This window comes from Quercus lobata, chromosome 5 (assembly GCF_001633185.2).
Source record: "Quercus lobata isolate SW786 chromosome 5, ValleyOak3.0 Primary Assembly, whole genome shotgun sequence".
Taxonomy (NCBI): Eukaryota; Viridiplantae; Streptophyta; class Magnoliopsida; order Fagales; family Fagaceae; genus Quercus; species Quercus lobata.
Genome location: NC_044908.1, coordinates 6,356,690 through 6,369,504, shown reverse-complemented (window position 1 = coordinate 6,369,504; position 12,815 = coordinate 6,356,690). Strand labels below are relative to the sequence as shown.

At 39.4% G+C, this 12,815-nt stretch overlaps 1 protein-coding gene across 1 annotated transcript; it reads left to right on the top strand.

The window, feature by feature from the left end:
* Positions 1 to 2,114: 2,114 nt before the first annotated feature.
* On the top strand, positions 2,115 to 5,701 carry LOC115989861 (probable disease resistance RPP8-like protein 2). Its single transcript, XM_031113740.1, has 2 exons — positions 2,115 to 3,637; positions 3,679 to 5,701. Exons 1-2 carry the CDS (start codon positions 2,115 to 2,117, stop codon positions 5,699 to 5,701), a joined length of 3,546 nt encoding a protein of 1,181 aa, XP_030969600.1.
* Positions 5,702 to 12,815: the final 7,114 nt, after the last annotated feature.

Here is a 12,815-nt window from a genome sequence, read left to right as displayed (position 1 = left end):
AGAATTGTACCAGAAAATCATCATCACAAATTTGAGTGATGCTCAGCAAATTCGCCTTCAGCCCTTTTATGTACAGCACATCTTTTAGCAGCGACAAACCAGGTATCTCAATGGTTCCTTTGCCTAGGACTTAAGCATGACTTCCATCACCGAAGGTCACATAATCACCAACCTTTTCTTTGAGTGTCTTAAACAGAGACTTATCCCTTGTCATATGACGAGAACACCCACTGTCAAGATACCACAAACATGCATTAAACACCTTCAATGAGGTATGCACAAATAGGTTCACATGTGACAGACATTCTTGACCTTCAACTACAAACTCATCATCAGTTATGCTTCTTTCAGATTGATTTTTCATTTTCAGATTCTCAATCATCTCACACAATGTTCTATTCTTTCTTTTATATTTCTTAATCAATGATTTAGATTCAGATATGCTACTATGTAAGGCATGATTCTGACTTTCAAGAAATTCCAGCATGTGAACAAATACTCTAGCATGTTTCTTAGTTTTTAACAATTCTACAAGATCATCAGTAAGACACCTTTCAAACATATGCATAGAGTCATTTTCACAAACACTTAAGCTACAATTCAGCATGGTATAAACCAACACAATCAACCACAACACAGGGGTCTAGGATCACACTTAGGTAATGAACCACAACAAGTGTACCCGCTCTGATACCAATTGAAAGTTCAAAAACGTGTAAAAACACCTTTGAACGTTTAGACCCCCAAATTAAAACTTAATCAATTCAAGCAATATGTCAAACAACAAGTGTGCGGAAACTTAACATATGCTATCATACGAAATTGATTAAAAACTATCTAAGCCATAACAGAATAAAATCCACAGCAGATAAATAAAAGGCAAAGATAGAGAGGAAGGAAGATGCAAACACAAAGACAACACGCGATGTGTTATCGAAGAGGAAACCGAAGTCCTCGGCGAAAAACCTCTCCGCCGCCCTCCAAGCGGTAATCAATCCACTAGAAAATATAGTTGGGATACAAGGACAGCAATAGACCCTCCAAGCCTAATCTACCCAGTGCACCTAAGCCCTCCAAGCTTCTTGCTCCAACGAGGTTGCGCCGAACCTTTTTCTTTTTCTAGCTTCCCGGATTCCGCTACTAGACCGTAGCATCAACCAATGAAGATTGGCTCCTTCCTAACTGCTTCCCAGAAATCCAAACAACTGTCTCACAGTGATGATGATGGTGAGAACCAGGTTTGGTATAATGCCTCTCAAGGATTTAACAATGGAGAGGAAGAGAGATGAGGAATTCGAAGAGATTCTAAGGTAGAGATTGTGGGTGAAACAATCTGGTTTTTCTTTAGGGTTTCTCTCTCAAAATTCTCTCTGGAAGCTCTCTTTCAATCGTGGGTAATAGGGGTATTTATACTGGAGTGGAGAGGAATGTGAAACGTCAGAATTTTACAAAACAGGGGTGGCTCGCAGCTTGACCTCGCGGCTTGACTAAGTCGCGAGATCCAGTCGCGAGATAACCGTATGGCCAGTTGTCCTGTTTTGTCCTGTAGTGCTCCAGCTAGCAGACTGTTCACCTTCCAGCATGCTTGGCACGTGAGGTTGCTTCTGGCGGCTTGAAGCCGCGAGTCACCCGCGAGACCCAGCCGCGAGACTCTGTTTTCTTGCACACTCTTGAGCAAACTTCACTCTATCTCACTCACTACCCTTACAACAAACCCACCTAAATACAGGGTTACTAAATGCTGAATTACAAGCAAATTTGGCACGGAATAAAGCCAATTAGATGGTTGAATAAATTCAACCTTACAATATATATATAGTGACATCCGTGAAGGGTGGTTGTTCCTCAAGCCAAATTTGCCTTGCCTCCTAGTTTTGGGATTGGTCATGGTTCACGTATTCTATTATGAATCTAGGAAGCTTGGTAATTCCTCAAACCATATCTGCCTTCCCTCCCAGTTTTGGAATTGTTTATGGTTCACGAATTCTATTATTCCAAGTCATTTATGATCACTTTTGGACCATGTGATGGGGCTTTTCTTTCCATTAAAGGAAGTGTGTAATTTCATTAAGCTTTGTTTGGTGTACCAAGTAAAAAACAAGAACAGAGCACCCATGGAAACTTCACCTGTAATATCCATAATTTCTAATGCCTATGTTCTTGATTTGTTCATATTCCTCATAATCATCGGGTGTGGGTACATTGTCATCATTTTTCTTAGTAGTTTATTTCTTCCATGGGTGAAGAATCGTTACCGGCGTCTTAGAAAGAATATCAAGCTCTTGGAAGCTGTCATAAAAGATGTAGAAGAGGTTTTGGAATCCGGGAGAAAAATAGATGAGAAACCCAATCAACTTCGGGATTCTCAACTGAAACCAGGAACCATTGTACAACTAAGTGATGCTGATAGAGATTGGGTGGATGAAACCAAAGCCGTGGTTCACAAGGTACAGGGTTACGAGGAATCCTACCGAACACTGACTGAAACAAGAGAATCTCAGAAATCGATTTACTCTGTTGTCAGGAATTTCATGAGAACTTGTGCCAACCAGGCTGAGTTGGGTTCGTGCAACGCTGAAATAACTGATCAAATTCGTAAGACACGACCCGGAATTTGTAAATCATTAGAGCGGTCAAGGTTTATTGTTCGAAGCTTGCAGGACAGACCAATAGAGGAAGACAACTCTTCTCTTTATCTTCCTGAGCCAAAACCAGGTGTCTCTATTGCAAGGAAATTAAAATTTCTGATGGCTAAGAATCCAAACTTAGTGACTGACAAGCAAAAGGAAATAGAGTACTCCATCAAGTTGCCACAGCAGCTACTGCATGCTTTCCTGCAAGATTTAGCAGGGATTCCAACGGAAAGTGAAACGGCAAAGGCTTGGGTGGATGAAGCCGTCGATATCATCAGCGACCTGCACAATGCAATCGATAGCATAATGAAAACTGCAGATCGAATGAGATGGTTTCCGTATATTGGTAATTGGTGGGCGAGGCGTCAGTTCAAGAAGAGCTTTAGCAACATCAAGAAACGGCTTTGGGACCTCTTTTATAAAAAGGTTCTATTTGACTTCACATTCATCAGAAGAGTTGCACCGAAAGCTGTCCATCGCTCCCCAAAACAGAAGACTCAGGCCATAACCGATGACAAGGAAATTTTAAATCTTCTGGACAAGTTTCGCAAGCAGATCAATCAGGAACAACTCATGATAGCTTCTCAATTAGAAGAGCTACCTGATTATTTTGATGATGTGAACCAACTTCTCATAGATGCAAAAGCAGTTCAAGAAGGCATGTCCAATTCAATAAAAGAATGGAATAATCAAATGAAGATCATTGTGAAAGATGCAATGAGTTGTATCTCTTTATCAGCCTCACAAAGGAGAAACCGTAGTTTTCAAAAGGAGACAGATCTCTGGCAAAACTTCTCTGCAGAAAATGATTTATTCGTGGAAGCTCTCAGACTTCTTTCCATAAGCATAAGGGTATGTCGCATTGAATTGAGGGAGGACACAATCTCAGTGGTCGGCTTGGAAGATGATGTACAAGAAATTGTCTCGCGGCTAACCACTGAAACTGAGCCTTTCTCCACACTTCCCATTGTGGGGATGGAAGGCATAGGTAAGACAACTCTTGCGTTTATAACCATAAAGCTATTCAGAAACATTTTCCTTTCAGATATTGGGTTGCTCTACCTGATATGGTGGACTATAATAAGGATTTACTCCTAAAAAGATTAGGAAAAAATATCCTGCCGAATCATAGAAAAGGGAAGGAAAAAGAGTACTCATTCAAGGAGGTGAATGATTTCTTGAAGCCCAAAAGGTACCTTCTAGTTCTAGACAGAGTCTCTAACAAGGAAATTTGGGATACTCTAAAAGAAGCATTCCAGGACTGTGAAAATGGGAGTAGAATTTTGCTCATCACAAGAGACAATAGTGTAGCTTCACATGCTGACCGAAGCAGCACCCCATACCGACTTCAACTACGAACCAATGGTGAGAGCTGGGATTTGTTTACCCAGATGGTGCGCTTTCAGCCTGAACCTTCTCAGCCTGATCAAATCTTTTCAAAATGGAAAAAACTCGCAAATGAAGTTGTAAAAAGATGTGGAGGCTTGCCACTTACCATCTTAAGTTATGGGTATCTATTGTCCGGGCAAAAAGTGACAATTAAGGACTTGACAAGGGTGCTGGACCATGTCAGTCCTTACCAAACACCATGGTTGGAAAACTTTGAAAGACATGAAAAAGACTTGTTTCTGGATCCACGTCTACCTAAATGTTATTCTTACTTTGCACAGTTCCCCAGAGACTCTGAAATTGCTTCAAGGAGATTAGTCGCTTTGTGGGTTGCAGAAGGGTTGGTACAACAGAAGGATGATAAGCAAGAGCCTCTTGAATCTGTTGCCATTGCAAAGAAGTTTTTGCAAGAGTTGATAAGGCGTAACTTGGTTCAAGTGGGGGAAAGAAAGCAGAATGGAAAGGTCAAGACATGTATCTTCCCTGATACTCTACGAGAACTCTGGTTGCGAGAGAAAAAAATTTCGGACTTTGATGTGTATGTAATTGATTCAACGAATTCTAGAATGCAAGCCTACAAAAATCCCAGGTCCATCCTCTGTTTTGATATTCAAGAAGGAACTGGAGGAGATGTAGATACCACCCTTCGTAACGGCATTGCAAGTGGGCATTTCTTACAATTAAAGGTACTTGATCTTGAACAAGTATGTAGACCTCAATTGCCTGACACTATAGGGAAATTAATTCAGTTAACGTATCTAGGGTTAAGGTGGACTTACCTAGAGAACATCCCATCATCAATTGGCAACTTAGTGAACCTTGAAACTTTGGATGTCAATCATACTTATATCCGCACTCTCCCCAGTACAATAGGGAAATTGCAGAAGCTTCAAAATTTGTACATGAGTGAGATTTGTCGAGGCAAAATTGGGCGTGGAAGAAATGAGAAATTTCCGCCAAATCTCCAAATACTGCGGGGTGCATTTGTAGATAAGGAGTCCTTCGGGTCAGGCGGGCATATGCTCACTCCTCATAAGGACAGCCCTATGAAGCATTTCCTCAGCGGGTTGAAAAACCTTAGGAGATTGGAATTGGCGTTCCAGTTAGACTTGTCACAGCAAAAACAATTGACAGATAGTTTTGCTGTGGAACTGAAGGGCCTTCGAACATTGATGTTGAAATCAATTGATGAAATGGGTCGACCTCAAGATCTACATGTGAATCACTTGTCAGGACTCGTCAATCTCTCAAGTATTTATTTATTTGGTAAATTAAAGAATCCATCCATCATCATAAACGTTACCGGACTCCCTCAAAGCTTGACTGAGCTTACCTTATCAGCCTCTGGAATTTCAGATGATCCAATGCCAGAGTTAGAGAAGCTTTCCAAGCTTAAATCCCTCTATTTCTACTCAGGTTCTTATACTGGGAAAACCATGGTTTGCTCTATGGGAGGCTTTACCCAGCTTGAAGTTCTGAAATTCTGGATGCTTCATGAACTGGAAGAATGGATTGTGGAGGAACAAGCAATGCGGAGACTCAAGAAGTTGGAGATTCGGTCCTGCAAGAATTTGAAGGTCTCCACTGGGTTGAAGCATCTAAAGACTATTCGTGAATTGAAGGTAAAAGATATGCCAGTGGAATTCACAGAATGTATTAACGAAATCATCCCATTTTAATTGTGGATAATCACAAGTCAATGCTTCATCGAACTCAAGCTTTAATCGACCTGAGGTTGTCTTTCTTAATCTTTCTCTGTTCGACTTTTCCTTTTGGTTTTTTAGTCCTTTAAACTAATCAATGAATCATCAAGATCTTGACACTGCAACTTGCAACTACAGATTTATCATTCCTTTCGTAACTCATCTGGCCGTGAGAAACTATGAGCGCTTTGGACAAAAACCAGCAGAACTGTTTTGAGATGATGTCTTAATCAACTCTTTGCGTCACCGTCCATAAGGTACTCTTTACTATTATTTCTTATGTTTTTTCTAAGGTATTTTTGATCAATAAAGTCACATGATTGACATGCAAATGACTAATAAATCGTACACTCTGTTACAAACAAAGTGCTACTGTGTAATTAAAAAAAAAAGGTGCTACTATCTCTGTTGTTTCTATGGTATCTGATGAATATGTAATAGAGTAATAGTCATATGCTTGCCATGCAAATGACTAAGAATAATATTTTACCCTTTGTCGCAAACGAAATGCTACTGTCTGAGTGTATATTCTTTTATTGGGTGTGGGGTTATTATATGTTCTCTCTGGACAGATGTATCTGTTTGCGACTAATGTAATTTGATGATTCTTCTTGTATAATTATTCGGTTTATTGTGCTAATTGTACCTTTCCCTAAATAAGACAAGTAGTTATGTTATTCGTTTGTTATTTCCAATCACAAAACGGCTTTTGCTTTACAAACTGAGGTGAAACAACAATTATTCTTGTGCACCAATTTACTAATTAAAGGATGAAAGAAAATTTTGAACTGGATCATCATATTGTAATGTTAACATTGTGTAGTAGATTGAGAGTGGAATCATATGATGAGGCGAGCCATTCAAATATACAAGACTATAAAATAGACCTTGAAGTTCATGACAAAGATAGCATGTTTGATCATGCATTTTGAAAGTTCAAGGAGTTATAAGTGTAATTGAGGTGATAGTTAGGGATGAAAAATTGTGATTTGCCCTAAATTCAAACCCATAATTATATTGACCATGACTGGGCAATTATTATTACAACAATTATGTTTAATAGAGTGATATGTTTGAATTTAATTGGGCAATGCACTATGCTATATTGCACAACATACTATTGTGCATCTTAGGAAGGGACAGCTACTCAAAAAAAAAAAAAAAAAAAAACTCACTGTACATATTGTAAACCAACATACCAATTTTGGGATGGCCATGGACCAAGCTTAAGTTAGGTATACCCAAACCCAACTTGAAAATTTTACTCGTGGATACTCAATCCCAATACCTGATTAGCATCTGTACCTATTTGTTACTCTGATTTTTTACGTATTGATATTCGTACCCAAACCAAACCCAATTTTTAGGGCCTTTAATTATTATTATTATTATTTGCAATGATGGAATTTTAAATTGACAAAAAGGGAAAGAAAAATACTTTTCTATTGGCATTTTTTTTTAATGATTATATCCTAATGCTAATGCTAATGCTAAATTACAGGGTTGTGACTAAAGCTATCTATTTCTTTTCCCATTAAACGAAAGCCATGAGAATTTTTGCAGAGTGGTGTTGTGCTTCTTAATCGTGTTTGGTCTTTTGATAAATGTCTAATCTTGCTACAAAAGTTTAATGGAGAAAAAAAAATGGTATTTGTTAGGTTTGTGTTGAGGGAGTAATTTTAGGAGTCCACAGTTAAGTTTGGTTAGTCACTAAGTATTATTAGGGAAGTAGTTCATATAATTGTGCTTAATATTTATCCAAAATTGGCACATCATCCACTAATTGAAATATCTTTTTGTTTTAATGAGAAACTGTCACATCATCCATTAACTAAATAAAATGTGAAGATTAAACTCACAATCACTTGCTATTGTGTATTTAAAACAAAATGACACCTCCAATTAAAAAAGTATTAGAGGTAAGCCAAACCGTTCAAATAAAAGCAACATAATATTTATCCAAAATATTATTGTGGGGCCCAATAGTTTGCGGCCCAGGCCCATTTATTCTTTGGGGTCTAAGGCCCGAGCTGAGAAGGGTAATGGCCCAGGATCGGTAATACAAGTATGAAATAGCCTTGGGGCACAGTCGAGGACGATTCAGTCCTCGGCATATCCGAGATCTCACAGGAAGGAAGGGCAAAGGGCAAAAATGGTATAGAAAACAGCTTGGGAAAAAATCTAAAATATCTGTGTCAGTAGAAAAGGGTACGCTTGAAAGTATAACGACCAAGGAAAGCTGCCCTTACTGTCATTCAATACTCTGCACCTGACAGAGCCATACTCTTCAGCTTTTACAACCACTCCCAACCACTCTGGATATGGGCTGATGGGATAAGTATCAGTCTTGGAATGTCAATCCTACACGTGGACGAAGGATAAGGAACACAGGCTAGTATAAAAGGGAAAGTAAGCAATCCATATGAGGGGCTGGGAAAAATAGCCAAAAACCAGAGCCTCCCAGCCCGCCTCCCGGAGAAAGACTCCTAGGGTGAAAATGACTTAACCATGTATGAACACCAAGAAAAGACCCTCCGTCTGATGACCAAGGCCTAGCCTTTCAAACCCACGCTCTACAAATGATATTGTTTGGGCCTTTTTACGTGCGAACCCAACACTGTTACAGGTCGTTACGAATCGAGTCCTTACAATTGGCGCCATCTGTGGGAAAGACTTGTGTGTTGGCATAGGCGGTAGGTCGAGACAGTTCCCTTGTCCTTTCTAGCGGCCGGTTGTTGTGTTCTAGCGTAAAGTTCCACTAGGGGCTATGTTTCTTTACTAGGGGCTATGCTTTGTAGCGTCAGCTGCACAGATGGTTCTAGAGGCTTGGCCAATAGCTAATTCCCTCAAAACCAAGGTCTCATGCCATAGCCGAGGGGTTAATTCCCCCCAACTTATCAAAAGCTGAGTTTTGGACAGAACCAAGGTATTGTATGGTCCTCGGACTCAAACCTATGGGGAAACCAACTACTTAGATGAGAAAACTGAGTTTTGGATAGAACCAAAGTATTGTATGGTCCTCGGACTCAAACCTATGGGGAAACCAACTACTTAGATGAGAAAACTGAGTTTTGGACAGAACCAAGGTATTGTATGGTCCTCGGACTCAAACCAATGGGGAAACCAACTACTTAGATGAGAAAAACTGAGTTTTGGACAAAACCAAGGTATTGTATGGTCCTCGGACTCAAACCTATGGAGAAACCAACTACTTAGATGAGAAAACTGAGTTTTGGACAGAACCAAGGTATTGTATGGTCCTCGGACTCAAACCTATGGGGAAACCAACTACTTAGAGGAGAAAACTGAGTTTTGGACAGAACCAAAGTATTGTATGGTCCTCGGACTCAAACCTATGGGGAAACCAACTACTTAGATGAGAAAAACTGAGTTTGGACAAAACCAAGGTGTTGCATGGTTCTCGAACTCAAACCTATGGAAAGGTCGGCTACTTAATAAAATTTTTTAAGTTGCTCAAATCCTCGGCTCAAGTACCTGAAAAAGGTTAAGGCTATGAAAGTTATTAGGAAGATGGTGAAACGCCTTCCCACTCGGCGGACTATAAAGGTTGTTCATTTGTGGGTTATATGTCCTCGGATGACTGCATCCTACATCTCCCCGAGCATCCAGCTGTCATCTCGGCCATTTTTGGGGTAAGTATTGTTCTCTCAGGTCGGCATTATTGTGCCAAACAACTCTATTAAGTTCATAACAATATGTTTTCCTTAGCAAGGGTTTCGACCCTAAGTGTCATTTGTTCAAGTTGGCATTATTGTGCCGAACGTCTCTCATAAGTTCATAATAGTATCTTTTATCTTGGTAAGGGATTTTGGTCCTAAGTATCGCTTTTCCAGGTTGGCATTACTGTATCGAACAATTTTATTAAGTTCATTATAAACATTATTGTCTCAGTAAAGGTTTCTGCCCTAAGTACCATTTATTCAGGTCGGCATTATTATGTCGGATAGTTCCAATAAGCACAGAGCAAGATCTTGTTATTAACTGGGATCTTGGCCCCAAGCATCGTTCATAGTATAAAAGTAAAAAAAAAAAAAAATAAATAAATAAATAAATAAAATTAAAATTACAGGACAGTACGTCTATTCACGGCGTAACCATTTCGGAAATAAAGAAATAGAACATGTGAAATAAAGCAATAACGACTTTTATTAATATAAAGAGGTAGTACAACGTACAAAGAAGGGCTTAAACAAGCCTATACAGAAGGTGGATTACAAAAACAATAAAAAAAAAAACCACAATAATATAGACGAATAAACAGTCAGATGCCTTTTTAAACTCGTCTCCGAAGTCCTTCCAAACTCTGCACCAGTAACGCCCATATTGAGAGGAGGACCTTCTTCAGAAGAAGAGGGAGGAGAAGAAGAGGAAGAAGGAAAAACACCAGGATGGATCTAGTAGTGGAAAGAAGAAGAAAGAGAGGCAAAAGGAGACACCAGTGAACGAAGAGAGGAAGAAGCAAGGGCACTTAGTCCCTGCATCAGTCCTGACTTCTAACACGCTGGTGTCATGTTAGCTATGCTCATGAGAGAGCGGCTAGTACTGATAATGGGTGACCCCAGCTCAGTCATACCGAAAGTTTGACGTGACGAGCCCCTGCTTCGGATTTTGGCTGAAAGGAGGGTAAGAAGGATCTTGAGTCTCCGCCATCCTTACCCCGACCGAGCCATTTTGAGCTTCGTGAGAATGTGGTGTTTCTGGGAGGGGTATGGTTCTTTCATTACTTACCCCTATTTTGAATGTATCACAATTTAAGGTGTAACTAGCGAGTAAAATAAACTCTGAAGGAGGCTAAGGGTTTCAGATTTCAGAAGGATGAAAAGGGTCTCTGTACCAGAGAAATAGCCCCTTGCTTTTCTTCTTATATGAAGGGCAAAACGGAGGACATTTAATCTGTCTGGATTTCCAAGAAAATCTGTAAACGAGGATGTACTCGTTCCACTTCCCCACATCGTCAACAAACCGTCGAATTTAAATAGTCTCGTAAATGGAGGTCATTAAAGGCGCGTTTCGGGTAATCAAACGGCAGGAACGCATTGTGAATAAATTCATAAGAATGTCTCGTAGTCCGGTATGTTTCCTGGGTAGACGAAGAGATACCAGCATTAATGAAAGACAGAGTTAAACGAGCCATAATAAAAAGGTTGGCGTTACCAAAATCCTCCTCTCCAACCAAGAGGTCGGACCGCAGGATTTTGAGAGGCTATTGTGGGGCCCAATAGTTTGCAGTCCAGGCCCATTTATTCCTTGGGGTCTAAGGCCCGAGCCGAGAAGGGTAATGGCTCAGGATCGGTAATACAAGTATGAAATAGCCTTGGGGCACAAATGAGAACGATTCAGTCCTCGGCATATCCGAGATCTCACAGGAAGGAAGGGCAAAGGGCAAAAATAGTATAGAAAACAGTTTGGGAAAAAATATAAAATATCTGTATCAGTAGAAAAGGGTACGCTGGAAAGTATAACGACTAGGGAAAACTGCCCTTATTGCCATTCAATACTCTGCACCTGACAGAGCCATACTCTCTAACTTTTACAACCACTCCCAACTACTCTGGATATGGGCTGATGGGACAAGTATCAGTCTTGGAATGTCGATCCTACACGTGGACGAAGGATAAGGAACACAGGCTAGTATAAAAGGGAAAGTAAGCAATCCATATGAGGGGCTGGGAAAAATGGCCAAAAACTAGAGTCTCCCAGCCCACCTCCCGGAGAAAGACTCCTAGGGTAAAAACGACTTAACCATGTATGAACACCAAGAAAAGACCTTCCATCCGATGACCAAGGCCTAGCCTTTCAAACCCACGCTCTACAAATGATATTGTTTGGGCCTTTTTACGTGCGAACCCAACACTGTTACGGGTCGTTACGAATCGAGTCCTTACAATTATATTTGCAACTAATAAATTGGCGATTGTCTCTGCTAAAGAAGCAACGACCAACCATGAGAATTTATTACCTTTATTCTAGCCAAAAGAAATGCACTACAAATCACTGAAGGAGCTCAAGTCCAGCCCAAAACCAAGCACAAAGTTGTAAACTGACAGATTTAAACTTGTAATTGACTCTTGTATTCAAAAACCTTCCTATTGTAAACTTTCTTGTACAAATATGAATGTAAAACCAATCACTCCTAGTACTGTGGAGAATTCATTCCAAATATTTGTTCTGTGATTGTTTTTATCTACTATTTCTCTTTCCTTTTTGCTTTATTCTTTAGATATGATCACAAGGAGGCACAAAAACCGGTCTAGTAAAAAGACTAAAGGGGCTAAGATAGGCTAAATAAAAGGTATAATTGTTCTTTTTTCTTTATTTTTAATATTCAAATATATTATTTTTTAAATAAAATGAATTGGACTTGGTAGAACACTTTTATAAACCTGAACAGCACTTCCCCTTCCCTGCTATACTCTATCATTGCCAAAATTTATGGCAACCAAACGCTGTATTTTTAAATAACATACATAGCATTTTCAACAAAAATTTAGCAGAAATTTATATATATATATATATATATATATATTTATTTATTTATTTATTTAAAATTTAATCTTTATGGAACAGGTTCGGGTAATACCCATATCCAACCTGAAAATTTGGATTTTTACCGAAACCCGGCCCATTCTCTTTACCCAGACAATTCAGGTAATATCCGAATGTTTCATGTAGGGTCTGGTACTCATTGGATTTGGCGGTTTGGCCGTCCCTATGCGCATTCATGCATGAGCACTGAGTAGACACGATGCAATGAAATATGTGTTAACTCGGTAATAAAGAATGAGTCAACTAGGATTATTGTTACAAATGAAATTTGGAGGTGCTGTCTTTCTTCGAAATAAAAATTGCTGTCAGTATTATAAAATAACTATCAATGGAGTCCTTACTGTCCCTATCGTAGAATATGTGTGATTGAATCTCATCAAGAATTTCATGATCCAATCTTGCGGTATCTATGTGGGTCTACTAGAGATCTGCTTATTTTATTGAAACTAAATATTTTTTGCTGAAAGTACTGTATATCAAGGTTTTCAAACCCGGACCGTTCATTGAACCGTAAAAGGAAAAT